Raw genomic sequence first — 16,603 nt, 5'->3', positions numbered from 1 at the left:
TCGTATGCAATGATTTATCATTGAATTCGAATATAATACATCCATTACAATGACAGACTCTATAACTACTGTGCAGCAGAATGGTACTCACTTGCCCACCTTTTTTTCTCCTGCATTAAAATTAAAATAAAAAAATTATCTAAATTTAAAAAATATGCGTATTTAATTTGAAATACAGATACTATATATAAGAAAAAATTTAAAATATTATGTCCTAGTTAATTTTTTTTGGGAAGAATTGTTTTTTCATCAAACGTCGTCTGATTCAGCGATGATTTTGTCGTAGTAGACAGAGACATCGCGTCCGAAATTACAATCGAGTTCAAAGCATCTAAATAAAAAAATATATATTTCAATAACATATTATAGGTTCAATAGATAAATATAATCGATTCGTACTTCATTGATACACTTTCTCTCTTGTTCAGACCGTACATGTGTGCGTACAACGAAATCGCAAATGCGTAGCAACGTAAGAAATCTTGTGGAAGTGAACCATGGCCATCACATATTACATTGCACGGATACAGATTTTCGAAGCGCTGTGGCGAAAATTGACCATCGTGACCAATTACCGGACGCAGCGCGTTTTTCATCCAGTTGCAGATCAACTCATTCAGCGACTGGTACAACAACTCATCAAACTCGGTGATCTCGAACTCGACCTCGAATTTATCACTGTCTCGAATGTACAACCGCCGGAAACACGAAACCATTTTAGATTGCATAATTTCTGACAACGGTAATTTCACGTACGACATCAGCTCAATTTTCTGCGGTTGACGGCTATCCAGAAACTTTTGAACCTCGGTATGCTTTAAGACTCTGGTTGCGATGTCAATGTTGTGTAAGATCGCGTATCTCGATAGCAAAAAAATGTGATGGTAATAACAATTATCAATTGCAGCGCATAACACACTGTCGACGTTGTTGTGTGATTCGAAATATTCTGGTAAAATTCTGATCACATCACTTTTACTTACAATGGATTGACGTTTTTCGGAAACGGTAGTAGAGGCGTACCACAGACTAACGTCGGAGGACAACAGATTATTCCGAATCGCATGCACTTGTGCAGCCTTGCTCATAATAAATTCGAAACTTTGATCTAGTTTTTTGAACATTGCTGAAAAGGTACGTGCTGTCAAGATATAGTTCACCTTAATTTCGTTAAAAAAAGCGCGCCACAGATTCTGGTCGGTGGTCTCGATATCCGGCCAAACTTTTGATATGTTATTTTTAAGAAATAATAGACAATTCGCCGGTATGATGTCCTTATCCAGATCAAACTTGGCTAATGCTCTAAAATTCGTTAAAAATAACCCAATACCCTCTTTCTGAGTCCCTAACCTATATAGAATACATAATCTCTGGAACAAATACCGGAGTAGGCCTTTTAAATCCTGTCTGGATTCGCTTTCGTCATAATACATTAGATCGATGGTGGACCTGCTCCAATAGTCGAAGACTAATGCTTCGATTTCACCTTCTATGAAATTAAATTGAACAACCGTATCGTCGCCACTCTCAGTCTCAACCCTACGTGTAGATTCGGAATCAAAATAATTATTTTTTAAGAAAACGGACTCTAGAAACATCTCAAGATCTAACCAATACTTCTCCGGTATCAGACCATACCGTAAGGGGTAACGCAAAACATCCAAGACGTTATTACTGACTGAGTGCAGTGGATCCAAATCCAGGTCTGCGTTTTCAGTGTACTCTATAAGGCATTTGCCAATGGACGACGGTAAAAATTTAAATTTACAATTGTGTTTGTGTTCGAATACATGAAGTGCCTTGTACAAATTAACCATTCCGGTTGGGGCTGCGATCCGCCGCCGCTCTTTATTGTTTGTACTATATAAATTTTCTTTTAGCTCCTGATTTCTACAAAATGTTGAATGAATCGGAATATTTTGTATAGTCGTTTCATAACCTTTTTGTAAACGTTCTCTAAACAGAACATTGTGTGAATCGATGCTTGAAGCTGACTTCGTGGCATCGCTAGTCCATTCCAAAATATTCTGTTCAATCTCGGTCTTCAATACGATATTTTCTATTATGAATCTGCAATAATATGGTTTCCATTGACCAAGTTTTACAGTTTCAATTGTCGATGCCTGGGTGGTGTTTGACAATTGGCTATTGTTGTCGTCTTCTTCATCGTCGTCCGTTCTTCTATAACTTGTTGACTAAAAACAAAACAAAACAGGAATAAAGAATTATTCTATACGAAAAACAATTCTAAAAGAAGCGTCTGTCAACCTGTATTATAACTAAGTATATTTTATGAGATGATCATTGCTATTAAAGTAATTTATTTAATTATTGTAAATTATGTAATAATACAGTAGCGAGTAAGTTTTAATTAATTTTAATATTACAAAACAATTGCATTTAAAAATGTCATTGTGTCTACAAAATATAATAATATACTTTAAAAGTACAAAAAAAGATTCAAAGAGAATATGGTTATCTGTCTATATTATAACTAAGCATATTTTATGATATTATAACTATTTAAGTAATTTATTGTAAGTAATACAGTAGCCAGTAAGTTGGTTGAATTAATTTTTATCTAGAACTTGCATTTAAATTATGTCTTTGAGTGTAAAAATATAATATTGTAGGTAGGTACTTTAAAAGTTTCAAGTACCCACGAATAATATTTATAAATTACAACAAAATAACTAAAATTGTTATTATTTGTTCAAATATCTATACTTAAATAAAACTGTGTTTGTATATTGACATGTATATGTCTTATGGCTGGGAGTCATTCTGTTAATTTGTGCGACACCGAGAATGTTACCATGGCGTCATTAGCGTTTAATGTGTGTGCGTCGACAGTGGGAACCGGTTCCTGGAAATTAGCGATTATTCGAACGTTGTCGGAATCGCGGTGGCGTGTGATATATTAGTAACATTAGGTATAGTTGTATAATAAATGTATTAATGATAAAAATAACTCATCATAAAGGTGAACGGAAAAAAAACCAAGGAAAAAAAACCAAAAAAATAAAAAACCAAAAGAAAAAAATCATAAAAATAAAAAACCAAACTTTTGTATTTTACTATATTACGTATTTATCTCAAATTATTCACACATTATTGTATTTTTTTAAATATTTTAAATATTAATTTTTAGTATACATACCTAAGGTATATAAAAGTAAGTTTGAAAATATATAAGAAAAATATTTAAACCTTTTTTTACATTTTTACAATAAGTTACGTCAATTCAAACAATTTATATATAAATACTATTTATATATTGTTCACATTGTTTGGTTTCAATCTAAACTATTAATTATGAGAATCGTTGTTTTAAATTTTCAATCATTAGCTATAAAAATTGAACATTTTATAATTTTTAAATACATATTAAAAATTTGTCACAATACAATAATAAGAATAATAATTTAATATAAGTTGCATGCTTTAAAATTTGTCAATACAAACATAATTACTACAGTCTAAAATTATAATAATAATAATTTCAAATAGGTTATAGGTACTGTTTAAAAAATTGTCTATACAGACATAAATTATATTAAATAATAAAAAATAATAAAGATTGATAATTTGTTCAGTTAAATTAAGCAGAAATAATAAAAATTACCTATAACAATTTTTCCAACACGGAAATACTACTCCCAAAACATAGTATAACATAGTTAAGCTCGTTTTTAATTATAAAAGTATTATAATAGTTATTTTTAATTATAAAAATATATATATTATTTTAATTATTCAAAATGCACTAATTAGGTTACGATAGTCAGTGGCGTACCTATACACAAATAATTGTTGAGGTGGGCTATAGTAGATAGAAACTAGCAAGTGATCTATTAATAATAGTACCTAATAAAATATATTGTTGTTCTATTTAAAAAGACTGTAATTTGGGGGTGGGGGGGGGGGCTGCAGCCCACTAGGCCCCACCCCAATATACGCCACTGACGATAGTATTCAACAGATAGAACACCTGGGCAGTTGGATTATTGATCAAAATTTTTAATTAGAAAATTAAAACTTATGTCTAATAAAATATAACATAATATAGCGAGATATAAAAATTTGGTTTTTTTTTCCGTGATTCATTATAAATTATATAAATATAACTAATATTGGTTAATCGTTTGTTCAACGATGTCAGGAGGTATTATCGGTATTTGTAATTTTAGTAAGCTTCATTACAAATTCGATAGGTAGGTACCTATCATCTCAGTTGTACTGGTTTTCGGCAGTAGATACGCATCTCCTTCACCTACGGTCTATGTATAAATATATTTAACATTCTATGTTTCTATTATAATATAATATATAAACGTTTGTACGCAAATGATCTGATTGATTACACGACAAATAAAATTGGATAGGTACACAATTATTTATTTTCATTCGAATTTTTTTATATTTATATTTATAATTTAAATTTGTTTTTATGATTTTTACAAATTGAATCTCAAATTTTATCAAATATTATATTACATTGCAAGTTATTACACACGATTATTTGTATATCTACTTGTAAGTTGTCATTTTTAAATTTAAATTTTTGAAGTGAAACTTTAATACAGAGGGTATATATAAAAAAGGACGTGGCAGTTACGCTCCGATGGCAGGTTCGATCCCGATCAGGGAAACAAAATTTGATGAATTTGTTATGATATATTTATTCTTTTTTATACAAGAAACGTGTGTCGTGTCGGTTTTTTTTCGTACCCTCTGTAAAAAAGTTTCACTTTATCCGTACGTACTCGCGACACTTCCTTTTTTGTAATGTTTGTTATTCTAATTATATGATTAATATTAAGGTAAAAACACATTATCCAAAAAAGTGGTCTCTTGCTTTATCATACATTGGTCATAGCTGTTGAAACTCATGAATAAGTTTCATATTTCAGTACACACCGTCCTTTATTCTCCATCACTAAAAGTGTTGTAAATGACCATTCTGTCGTTTAAATTAAACATTTAAAAAAAATGTAACTCAATAAATAATTGCGGTCTTTGAAACTTGTTTATTTTTTACACGTGTTAAAAAAAGTTACCTACAGTTTAATCCTCGTCTCCTCGTATCTAATACCAAATTGACATTGACATTCTTATGTCAACTATATTCAGTAGAAATAAGACATATACATGTACCGATGTATCTGCATGTAGTGTAGATACTCTTAGTTTTTTTTATAAATTTGTTGGTTATAGTAGAAACTAATAGTATAATAAATCTTGTTTTAATTTTTCAATTAGCTATAAAAATTAAATATTTTATAAATTTGTAACTTCGAGATTTTTATCAATTTTATCAAAATTTAAACTTTTAATGTTTGTAATAAATTGTCAAATAATGTATATAAATAACTCAAAAAGAGTTAACATTATTTAAAATTGTATCATGTTGGTATAGAAAATGATAAAATAAAGATTTGGTGAAAATTTCAAGTACTTATATACGGTAGTTTTTTGACGAATTTTATCGAATTTCTAACTTCAGAAGCCCATAAAAAATTACTGTGAATTTGTGCTCGACTTTTGTAATATATTTTCAATTATTTTGACATACCAAATAATTGTTTATCGACAGTACCTAGTTAATAAAAAACAAATACAAATTTAAATTATGGAAAGTATGACTATATATATTGATCAAATCGAGTTCTAATTAAAAGTGTTTTTAATTATTATAATTGTTAATATAAATATTCGGTAAAAATTGCAAATATCTGTAATTATTCATTTTTGAGTTACAACAGAAAAACTAAATAGATTTTGCATAAAATTCACGTTTTTACTTAATTTTATTTTTACGAAAATAACTGGGAATTTTCAATTTTGACCTCTCGAATGCACCAACTAAATTTCTGGCTAGAAAAGTTACTGAAGTTGAAAATTGAAAAATTATTTTGACTATACCTACTTATCGTGAACACAGACACAATAATAATAACAACGAAACCACACATAATTGTAAAATCAGTAAATTTATCTAGAATAAAATAAATCCTCTCAGAATCTAAAACGTAATGAAAATTTTAGAAAAAAATTACGTAGTTTAACTACATTTTATTAAATTGCATTTAATAAAAATTAAACTATTATATCTTACATCGATCGATACAGGTGTTGTACACTCGAGACTTAAGTCATATTCGAGTTTGAACGATGATGAGTTAGATGAAATCCTTTGGCGTTTCGATTGCGACGAACTGTTATCAGACTAAAACACACATACCGACGATATTATTACAACAAATGTTTGCGTATGTAAGCGAATAAGTGATGAGCGGACGCAGAACACGAAAAATTGTATGTAATAATATCATATGGGTAATTTTATTTATTCGAAACGAGGAACTCACGAGAGTCATGCTGGAATTCCAGTCTGCGTCCCTTGACGTGGTAGCAATGTTGTGCCAATCGTCACATAACTCGATGCTCACTGGAATTGATGGTCGCTTACGACGTTGGTCCTATATATAACAACCGTCGGTAAAAATTAATAATATATAGACATTTAAATGTATATCTAAACACAGCTACAATTGAGTGGGTCAATTAAAGTCCCATAACGAAAATTCACTTACGGGATTTTTTTCATTCACGGCTACATCGTTCTTACCACCCATGTCCATCGAACGCGGTAATATGCTGTCTGCTTCCATAGAACCAACTTCGAGGGTGGTTTCGGCGGGATTATAATTGCAAGATTCAATTGGAATATTTATGGACTCCTGTATAGATGTACCGATACATTTATTATAAATTTAATCAATTATAAAATAGTTTTGACGAAAACATTAGTTTTATCATACCAATAGTAAGTAGTAACTATTAATAAAACCAAATTTATAAATGTTCACGTATAAAGAAATCAATTAACCTTTACCGTTACTTGCTGCTGATTATCTAAAACTGCAGTAGTTTGCTTAAGGGGTGGTGGTGGTGGTGATCGAATTCCATCAATCTTCATTTCATTTAACATAAGTGATTTCCTCAAGGGTTCAATATATTTCTGTAAACAAATATTAAAATAATTTGAATTTTTAATGTCAAAATATATGCATAGAAAAAAGAATTAAAGGATCACACATCACAAAAAAATATTTTCTTCAAATTATTGTTAAAAATTAAACTATTGTAGTTAGAACTTAGAACAGTTAAAGAAGATTACAACCATTAAATGAGACTTGGTAAAAATTCAATGTAAAAAAAAACTAACCACCTAATGTAATGACAAATCAAAACAATTCTGAAAGAAGACGGCCTATGTAATATTACTAAGTATATTTCATGATATTATTGTCATTAAAGTAAAATTGTGAAGAGGATTTTAAATATGTTTCGATGTTTAATGTTAGTTATAGAAAGAATTGCATCTATTTGATATTTAATGTAGTGCCAAAAAGCCGAACGGGTGCATTTGAATTTAATATTTTATTTTTATTGTTATTTTATTGAAATATTATATACTATTGTGTAAAATGTAAATTTATGTAACCTTATTATATTTTTAATTTTAAATGAGTATTTTCATTATTTTGAAATTTTTTATTTTTGCTGTACCAGTCACCAGATCTGTAAAATGAGTGTTGTTTTCTCAAGTACAAAAATGTTGTCGTTTTAAAATATGGATATCAAATTACATTTTAATTACCACCCCCCCCCCCTTGATGAATTTCTGGATCAGATAAGTGACTGCTGCAATTACAGAGGCTTACATAGGCAACAAAAAATACTACTATAAGATTTAAAATATTTAAATAAAATTTAAAATTCATTTGCATACAATAACTTCTTTGGTGCAATGCCATAAAAAATTAAAAGCACATCACATGCGTACAACAAAAATTCAATAATATATACTTTAAACCTAATATGCTTGAAACCGATATTGGATACCGATTTGAAATACCGGTTAAAATCGTTACAAATCGATACCAAAACCGAAAACAAAATCGAAAAAAATCAATACCGGTAATCAAAACCGAAATTGAAATTGGAAAAAACAAAAACCGGTATTCAAAACCAAAAACAAAAACAGAAAAAATAAAAATCTAAATCGGAAAAATAAATACCAATAACCGAAACCGAAATAGGAAAAAATATTTTCAGTTTCAAGCATTGCTTTAAAGGAAAAAAAACTATTTTTAACTATGTGTTGGAAGCAACTTTCACACGTATAATGTAAGCGATTATGGCGATCCCGGCCCAATGACATCATGTGCCTTTATTAAATTCCTCCATAGACCATTGAATAATGCGAGTAGAAACATAGAACCTATATCAAAAAAAAAAAAATATGTTTCTTAGAATTTAACATTTTTCAAATTAAAAAAATATATTTTTTCGTGTTTTGTGCTCATTTAAAGTTGATTATATATAATAAATGATACCTTGAGGCCACAACCACAATGAATGCACATGGTAGTTTTATAACCAATTGATAACAAATTCACAAAAAACTGTTCTAGCTCCACCTTGGCATCGACTAGTTCTTGTATAACGGTTTTTACAGGTTCAGGTTGTTCACCTGAACATTCAATCAGCTTAGCTAAATAATTTTTGCATGATTCTATATTGTAGATTTGCTCACTTATTTCACGCACCTTAAAAATAAAATATAAACTATAAATATGTCTATATTAAGTCCAAGAACAATTTTAAATTTTCACAAAATCGGTTAAGTAATTTTTGAGTACCAACATATATAAGCTGTATACATACATTAAACTTCCATTTTTGTTTTAAGATATAATTTCTTTGTTTGAAACCGTAAACGCGACGATTTGATGCATGCTGATACGTTATATATACCTACCTCATTTGCCCGAGTTACCTAGTGATGATTAAAACAAGACCAAGACCAATACCTACTTTCAAAATCTTGGTCTTGGTCTTGGATATACACCTTAATATTGGTCTTGGTCTTGGTCTTGGAGACTCAGTCTTGGTCTTGGTCTTGGTCTTGCGCAAGACTCTTGCAAGACTCTTGCAATTTTCACAAAATATATAAAAAAAAAAAAACTAAATACCAGTTTTAGCTGTGTGTACATTTTTTGCTATGATCTGTAAGATGAAACTTAGTCCAATATATTACATAGTATATTCATAAATCAAACATTAACATAAAACAAGTCAAACAATTTAATTTTTATTATACTCGTTTAAAACTTTGCATTTTAAATTATGCTTATATTATTTTACTTGTATAGTTGTATGAATCAATTTACCAGCATAATTAACTTTCTAAGTTCCTATTGCGTTTATAATAAATATCAATAGGTTATAACTAATTGCTAATTACTAGTTATTGACCAATATAATGTTTATAAAAATTAAATTGTTGTTTTTAAATATTTTTATTTTCTTCTTTTTTTATTTCGCACAATTTATAAAACCTGAAATTTCATTGTTTAAACATATTATTCCATAATAATCACTAAATTTACTTTTAAAACGTTGTGACACGGTACGCAGCGGCAACTAGTAGAAAGTACAGGTACCGCAGCGACCGGTCTGCGCTTTTGTCAACTGCCACCACGGGCTACGACAGCGCGACACCGCCGACTCTCCCACCATACCAAAAGGGCACAAGGCGGGACGGGAAGGCAAATCGCGGGCTTGGAATCAAATATTTCTAAGTGACAATATCAAAATTGTTCAGAAGAGCGTTTTTAAGATTCAAAAATTAAAATAACGTATTTTTGCCCAAGCGATTTTGAAATATTTGGCTTCAAAAAATCCGCAAACTTCCGTGCTATCAATTTATTAATAGATATTGCAAAAATAAATTCTTTTAAGTACTCAAATTATTAAATAACTTTAAAATTCCTAGTCTAGAAACAAAAGATTCTACTGATATAACTGTTTGTTCCCAATTCTATTTTTTTAAATAAAACGTTCTATCGATAGAACATATTGATTCCAAATTAATTGATTTGTTGTAACTTAATTTTAATTTTATATAGGTACTGACCTGGTCATCCAGGGTAATTACCTTTGTTCGTAATTAGTACCATCGACGTACCGCGTGTGAAATGCGACAATTTTTATAAATAACAACAACAAAGTTGCACGATAACTATTGTATATTTACATATACTTATTTCCGATAACTATTTTGTTTATTAGATAACACTTTTTCATTTAAATATAAATTTAAAAACAAAATGTTCTATCGATTTATCCAACACATTGTTTGGATAAGGGTCACATAGAACCTTTTGTTTCTAGTAACTTTTTAAATATGGGATCGATTACATTTTTTCTAAGACTAAAAGATAGAGAAAAATAAATCTTGATTGAACGGAAAAAAAAAACCATTTTTGAAATTTTTTGATATAGAACTCTTTGATTCCAAGCCCACGAAGTCGCGCGGAACGAGTACCGGCCGTGGAGGACTCGCTCTCTCGTACGTTGACCGTTTGCCAACGACGACCTCAACACACACCGTCGAACCGACAACCCGCCGATCGCTAGAACAAAACCACCATCGGTGACCACGAACACTTTTGTGTATTATTTTGCTTCTATTAAGTCTTTTTAGTTGTACGAAATAAAAAGCCACAGGGCTATTTCGTTTAACCCACTGTATAGTGTTAAATTATTTTATTGTGAGTGTCACTGCCGGCAGAGCCACCCACGATCCACAGCTCCTCCTCACCTCAACGATCGGCCTACCGTGAGCAACCACGCCGTCATCACCGTAGCCGCATGAAATTGGCTCCCCGGCGGGGAATCGAACCCCGGTCTCCCGCGTGACAGGCGGGGATACTTACCACTATACTACCGAGGAGAGCCACCCACGATCCACACCTCCTCCTCGCCACAACGATCGGCCTACCGTGAGCAACCACGCCGTCATCACCGAAGCCCCGCATCAGTTGGTTATTATCTTCCAATTCATTCACACACTCGCTTTGGTCCACTACATCTTCAATGTCACTCATTTTAAAGGTACAATAACAACAACTATAACAAGGTGTATTAATACAGTAATTACTAATAGACAACAAGTTTACGACACTAACGAAATGCTATAGGTACTGTATAAGACACTAGTTTAAGAACACAATGTCTAGTTCAGAAAAATCACACAAGCTATGAAAGAAAATAAAAACGTACTTCCTATTAAAATGATACCTACCGTAGTCCGTAATGACTTTCAGCAATTATTAGTATATTCGATTCAAAGTAAAGGTGTGTTATGGACATATATTATTCTATTAGCAAAACAACTTTCAACGTTTTTATCAATTTTGGGAAAATAGAATAATTTTTCAGTAATTGTAAATTAGTATGTTATTTTGTAATATTAATTCTCATTATATTTTTAATCTTTTTCCAATAATTCGCCATTTCCTCGAATAGGTACTGATAAAATTTCATAACAATACAAATAAATTCTTATTATTTTCGTTATAAATTATAATAATAATCTAAAAAAAAATAATAATTATAATCTAGATAGGTACACTAATGTGTTTTCGAGGGAAAAAAAAAATTGCAAGACTGCAAGAGTCTTGCAGTGATGGTCTTGTTTTGGTCTTGGTCTTGCAGCTTCGGTATTGGTTTGGTCTTGTTCTTGCAAGCCTAATCTTGGTCTTGGTCTTGGACTTGCAGCAAGAGTCTTGCGAGACCGCAAGACCAAGACCAATTTTGATCATCACTAGAGTTACCAATGGAAACCATTTATATACACAATATTAACAATTATTTCTCCTATTTCTATTATAAATTTATAAACTGTAACCAATAGCAACCAATTGTATATATTATTGTATAATAATAGTATTATATTATCTAAAAAATTCACGTGATAAATGTTGGTAGCAGTGGTCAGCAGTAAGTTTATAGGTACCGGTATCAGCAGTAAAAAAAAATAGATGGCTATAATAATAATACCTTTACCTTGTTATGTTTCTCATTCAGTTGCCTCAGAATATCAATAAATGTTGACTGTTGACCCAGTGTTGATTTTTGTAATAATTTGGTAACCATAAGCTCAATTAAAGTGAGAAAATCTGTTGAATCAATTTCTTGTACTAAAAAAAATTTAGTGGTTGAAAAGATTAATATACACATTTATCATTGTACCTACTATTAATTATGACAAGTTGAAATATTCAAAGTTATTTATGTACACGCAACACAGTAAAATCGTAAGTTGTGCTTACCGTTAATACGTTCAACAAACTGTTCAAATCCCCATACTTTAAGTTTTAATTCGATTAATTCAGCCATATTTGTTATAATATAATAATAAACCTAGTGAAGCATAGGTATTATGGTTAAGGCAAAATATTATTGGAATAAGTAACTCATTATATAATATAGGTATACGAAATATTCTTACCTTAAGGTTCAAATATTACAAAATATATAGGTGCTATATTATTTATGCCCGGAGTCTTGGAAAACTGGAAAATAAATGTTTTAATGGTAAAAATTAAATTAGTAACAATAGTAGTAAACTGCAGTATGTTTTGGGATGATTCTAATGTAAAATAAAAATAGGTACCAATGTTACCGTTGGGAATTAATCATGTGAAATGTGCCCTTGCAGTGTCAGTGTTCAGTACAACATAACTTCAAATGCTTATTTTGTACAGAATATTGAATCTTGAAAAATACGTGATAAATGATGATCATGCAAACGAATACGTGATATAAAAATAAATTGGTCATCGTTTGTGGTAAAAACGGCTCATGTCCGTAGGACGGTGCGTGATCGAAATTCGTCATCGAGTGGGAGAATTATTGACATACAGCAGTTAATTTATTATCGGAGTATAAATGACTCAGAGGTTCATATTATGTTGTGCTTTTGGGTGTATATAAAAGTCTTTCCTCCTGGCATGTTTGTTTTTTGTGTGTATGACGTTCAGTGGCACAACTAGGGATTAGCCCCCTTGATTACAATTTATTTAGCCCTAAATTTCCCTAATTATATTAAGTTGATAACTATAACCTTTAAGACAAAATCAATATTTTTTTTAATTTTTCATAGAAGTAAAATATTTCAAGAATATAAATTTCATGCAATTTAAAAATATATTTTAAAATTGAATGAAATATGTATACAGTTATAAGTAATATATTACTTATGACTGTATTAGTGCTTAAGATTTATTGCATAATTTAATATTAGATTCAAATATTTAAAAAAAAAAGTGGGTAAGTGGATGTCCCTCTGCTGTACAGTAGGTTACAAGTGGGTCACTGTAATGGATGGTTTTAAATTTGAATTCAATGATATAATATCATTGTATAAGAAAAACGATTCTGAGCGAAAACGGTCAGTCAGCCTATGATATTACTAAGTATATTTGATAATTATTGTGAATAAAGTAATTTATATATTTAACTATTTACCTACATGGAACGTTGTTTTAAATTGTCAATCCTTAGCTATATAAAAGTTGAACATTTTATACATTTTTAACTACAAATAATTATGAAATTTTAAATTTAATAAATTTTGTCAAAATTCGAACTTTAAATGCTTATAAAAAAATTGTGCCTATGTATTTTAAACTTTCAACTGCTATTTTAACAATATATCAAGAGCCTTTCAATACATTTTCACACTTTTTTACCCAACAAATACAATTTTATTGATATTTATAGAAAAAAAACTAAAAAAATTTAAGACTGACAATGTCCGTAAATATCTCAAAAAGAGTCAAAATATTTTCAAAATTTTATGGTGCATAGAAAATGAAAATATAAACATTCAGTAAAATATTCATATATCTACAGTTATTCGTTTTTGAATAACAATAAAATAACAAAACCGCTACATGAGAAATCGAGTGAATATCCAATATTGCAAGACTGGGTAAGTTAATGATAATTTTTAACTGAGTTAAGTTAATGGAAAACATTTTAAAAAGTTTAAAGTGAACAGTTAACCTAATTTTTTTTTAAGTCAGTTAAGGGGGCTGCAGCAGGTTTTGTCAAAAATCAAAACTAATGTAAATTTGACCAATCTAAACATAAATTTTCTTTGTTATAATTTTTTTCAATATATTTAAATTCCGTATCATGAAATAAACCTTAAGGGGGCTCTAGTCAATGAAAAAAAGGGCATGGATCAGTTGCCTCCAAAAGTACCTTTTTTTATACCAATTCCCCTTAAGCTACTTAGAGCAAAATGCAAAGGTGGGTAAGTTAATGAAAATAATTAACTCAAGTTAAGTTAAGTTAAGAGGACACAATATCGATAAGTTAAAAGTTAACAGTTAACAAATTATAAATTTAACTCGATAAGTTAAAAGTTAATATAGAAAAAAATATTAACTTAACTCAGTTTAAAAAAAGTTAATCTATTTTTTTTTAAATTAGTATGTAAATCACAAAAAGAGTGAATGTGTCTTTCTAGTTTTTAATATATAAATTTAAAAAAATAATTTTATTGAACTTTTATCATAATGTACACTGTACTTATACCATTTTATTTTTACTTTACTGTTATTTAATAATTTAAACTATACTCATCTCAAATTAATAATTTAACAAATATATTTTTTATCGTATAGCAATCGAATGTTATAATACGTGAATATGAGTACATGACCTTCATAATATATATTATAAGTTATATAACATTAAAACATAAAAATTGTCAATTTGTAATTTAAAATTATTTATTATATTAAAAACATTTATAGTTGCAACTCGCATAATATATAATTTACAACTTAATAAAATATATTAATAGTTAATATACACAAAATTATGTTATCAAGAAATAGAACAGAAATGTATGTGTTTTTGTATTGGAATATTTTTATTTTATACTGATAGTAATATTTTTATAGTATTATTCACGTATAAACGAAAATTTTCAAAATGTTTTTAACTTAATGGATTTTTTTTAAAAATTAACTGATAAAAGCTAAGTTATTTCAACTGTAAATTAAACTAGTTAAGTTCATAAGTTGATTAGAATATAAACTAAAAAGTTAAAAAAAAATTAACTTTTTAACTTAACTTTAACTTTTTAACTAGTTAATGCCCACCTTTGTAAGATAGTATAATTCCTGTTCGATATACATTTATTCCTCATAAATATTAAATTTCATCGTTAAATTTCATAATATGCCAAATTTGTAATTAGAAAAAAACTTTAACTTTAAAAAATACTCTATCCGAATATGTAAAAAAGATTTGATGTTACCATTTAAAAACAAGTATGTTGTATTGCGCATGCGCGTATCGAAGGTGTTAAAAATTTGAAATTTATCTGAAAATGTGTATTTAAATACTATCTGTCATTCAGCGAAAACATGGAGTTCAAACTTTTTCAACCGATTCTGCGTAACACTTAGTTTATCACCATAAAACGAATAAAATGTAAAAACTACACAATTTCCACTTGGTATATAATAATATATATGCAATAATGGTTACCTAAGTACTTATTATTAAATATTTACGATTCATATATTTACTTCGATGTGGAAAATAACGAGTAGCGTGCTATATTTTTTTTCTAGGCGATGAATGATCTTCGTCAGTCTGGATATTTTATATTTTGTTATTATTTATTTTATCATGTAAGTTGAATTAATATTAAAATATTATAATTTTTTATTCGTTTGGATGGTGATATATAAAGCGTTAGACATTAAAATCCCAATTTTAGCGTTTTTTCGTAATTTTCCGGTGGTTTTTCCCGTGACATTAAAGAATTATTGAGAAAATCGAAAAATGACCTCTCTAAAGTACTATCTTGATCCAATTTTCTAAAAGATAAGGTACTATATGTTGAAATCGAAACACTCCTTCTGGAAGAAATTTCGTATACAGGATATAAAAAGAAGAAAAAAAAAATAAACACCATTGTAAAAACAATAGCTTCCTCGCTCCGCTCAGAATCTAATATAAATTATTATTAGATACTGTTATTTTTAACAGTATGATAATACTGCATGATCTTATCACACTCCACGACAAGTTAACAAATTGCTTACGGATCTTTAACATAATATTATACATTAAGAGGCAAGGCTGGGCATTAACGAGTTAAAAAGTTAAAGTTAAGTTAATAAGTTAATTTAATATTAACTTTTTAACTTAACTAGTTAATTTTGGCTTTTCATTAACTTAACTGTTAACTTACTAAATTTCTTTTTTAATTAACGTGAAATTAACGAGTTCATTTTTCATTTCAAGAAGTAAGTTAAGTGTATTTATTTTGTTTTTAATTTTATCATATTTCATTTTCATGTCAAAAAATATTTACCGTGAATTGTTTAAAGTAAAAAATGTATATAATTCGAATTTAACTAATATGGAAACACTGTATAAAATATAAACACTATAGTCTATAATTTAGTTTTGGGTTGGAAAAAATTATGTATGTTAGCGTTGTATAAACTAATCAACTTTTTTTTAACTTAATAAAAAGTTAACAAAAATTGTGTATTAACTTTTAACTTAACTGAGTTAACCTATAGTTAAATTAACTTTTAACTTTTAACTTTTTGTTATTGGTGCATATTAACTTAACTTAACTGAGTTAAAAAAAAATCATTAACTTGCCCAGCCTTGTTAAGAGGACACCACACCCGCCTTGTCTCCGTCT

The 16,603-nt window shown here is 28.9% G+C and overlaps 1 protein-coding gene and 1 non-coding gene across 6 annotated transcripts; both read right to left on the bottom strand.

Moving 5' to 3' along the window:
* Window positions 1–231: 231 nt before the first annotated feature.
* On the bottom strand, window positions 232–12,998 carry LOC100572365. 5 transcript variants are annotated; one of them, XM_016802618.2, is made up of 11 exons: window positions 12,533–12,998; window positions 12,368–12,431; window positions 12,189–12,279; window positions 11,923–12,056; window positions 8,406–8,618; window positions 6,893–7,024; window positions 6,597–6,743; window positions 6,372–6,482; window positions 6,119–6,229; window positions 400–2,195; window positions 232–331 (listed from the first exon to the last, which is right to left on the bottom strand). In XM_016802618.2, exons 3-11 carry the CDS (start codon window positions 12,253–12,255, stop codon window positions 250–252), a joined length of 2,793 nt encoding a protein of 930 aa, XP_016658107.1. In that variant the 5' UTR covers window positions 12,256–12,279; window positions 12,368–12,431; window positions 12,533–12,998; the 3' UTR covers window positions 232–249. The 5 variants fall into 5 exon arrangements, with proteins under 5 accessions (XP_016658107.1, XP_008180825.2, XP_016658108.1 ...); XM_008182603.3 differs by having other exon boundaries at window positions 6,899–7,024; XM_016802619.2 differs by having other exon boundaries at window positions 12,542–12,998.
* Window positions 10,736–10,807, bottom strand: TRNAD-GUC. Its single transcript has one exon. It is a non-coding gene; the product is annotated as a tRNA-Asp (tRNA).
* Window positions 12,999–16,603: the final 3,605 nt, after the last annotated feature.

The sequence above is a fragment of the Acyrthosiphon pisum genome, chromosome A1 (assembly GCF_005508785.2).
Source record: "Acyrthosiphon pisum isolate AL4f chromosome A1, pea_aphid_22Mar2018_4r6ur, whole genome shotgun sequence".
Taxonomy (NCBI): domain Eukaryota; kingdom Metazoa; phylum Arthropoda; class Insecta; order Hemiptera; family Aphididae; genus Acyrthosiphon; species Acyrthosiphon pisum.
Note: the sequence above shows the minus strand (reverse complement) of the source record. Positions and strands in the feature narration are given on the sequence as shown.

Bases quoted from the DNA above. Each gene is read 5' to 3' on its own strand.
- LOC100572365 (XM_016802618.2), bottom strand. From the start codon at position 12,255: ATGGCTGAATTAATCGAATTAAAACTTAAAGTATGGGGATTTGAACAG. The intron at 6,744-6,892 runs GTTAATTGATTT...ACATCTATACAG, and splicing joins AGCAGCAAGTAACGGTAAAG to GAGTCCATAAATATTCCAAT. The intron at 2,196-6,118 runs GTAAGATATAAT...TTTTGTTTTTAG, and splicing joins CAACACCTGTATCGATCGAT to TCAACAAGTTATAGAAGAAC.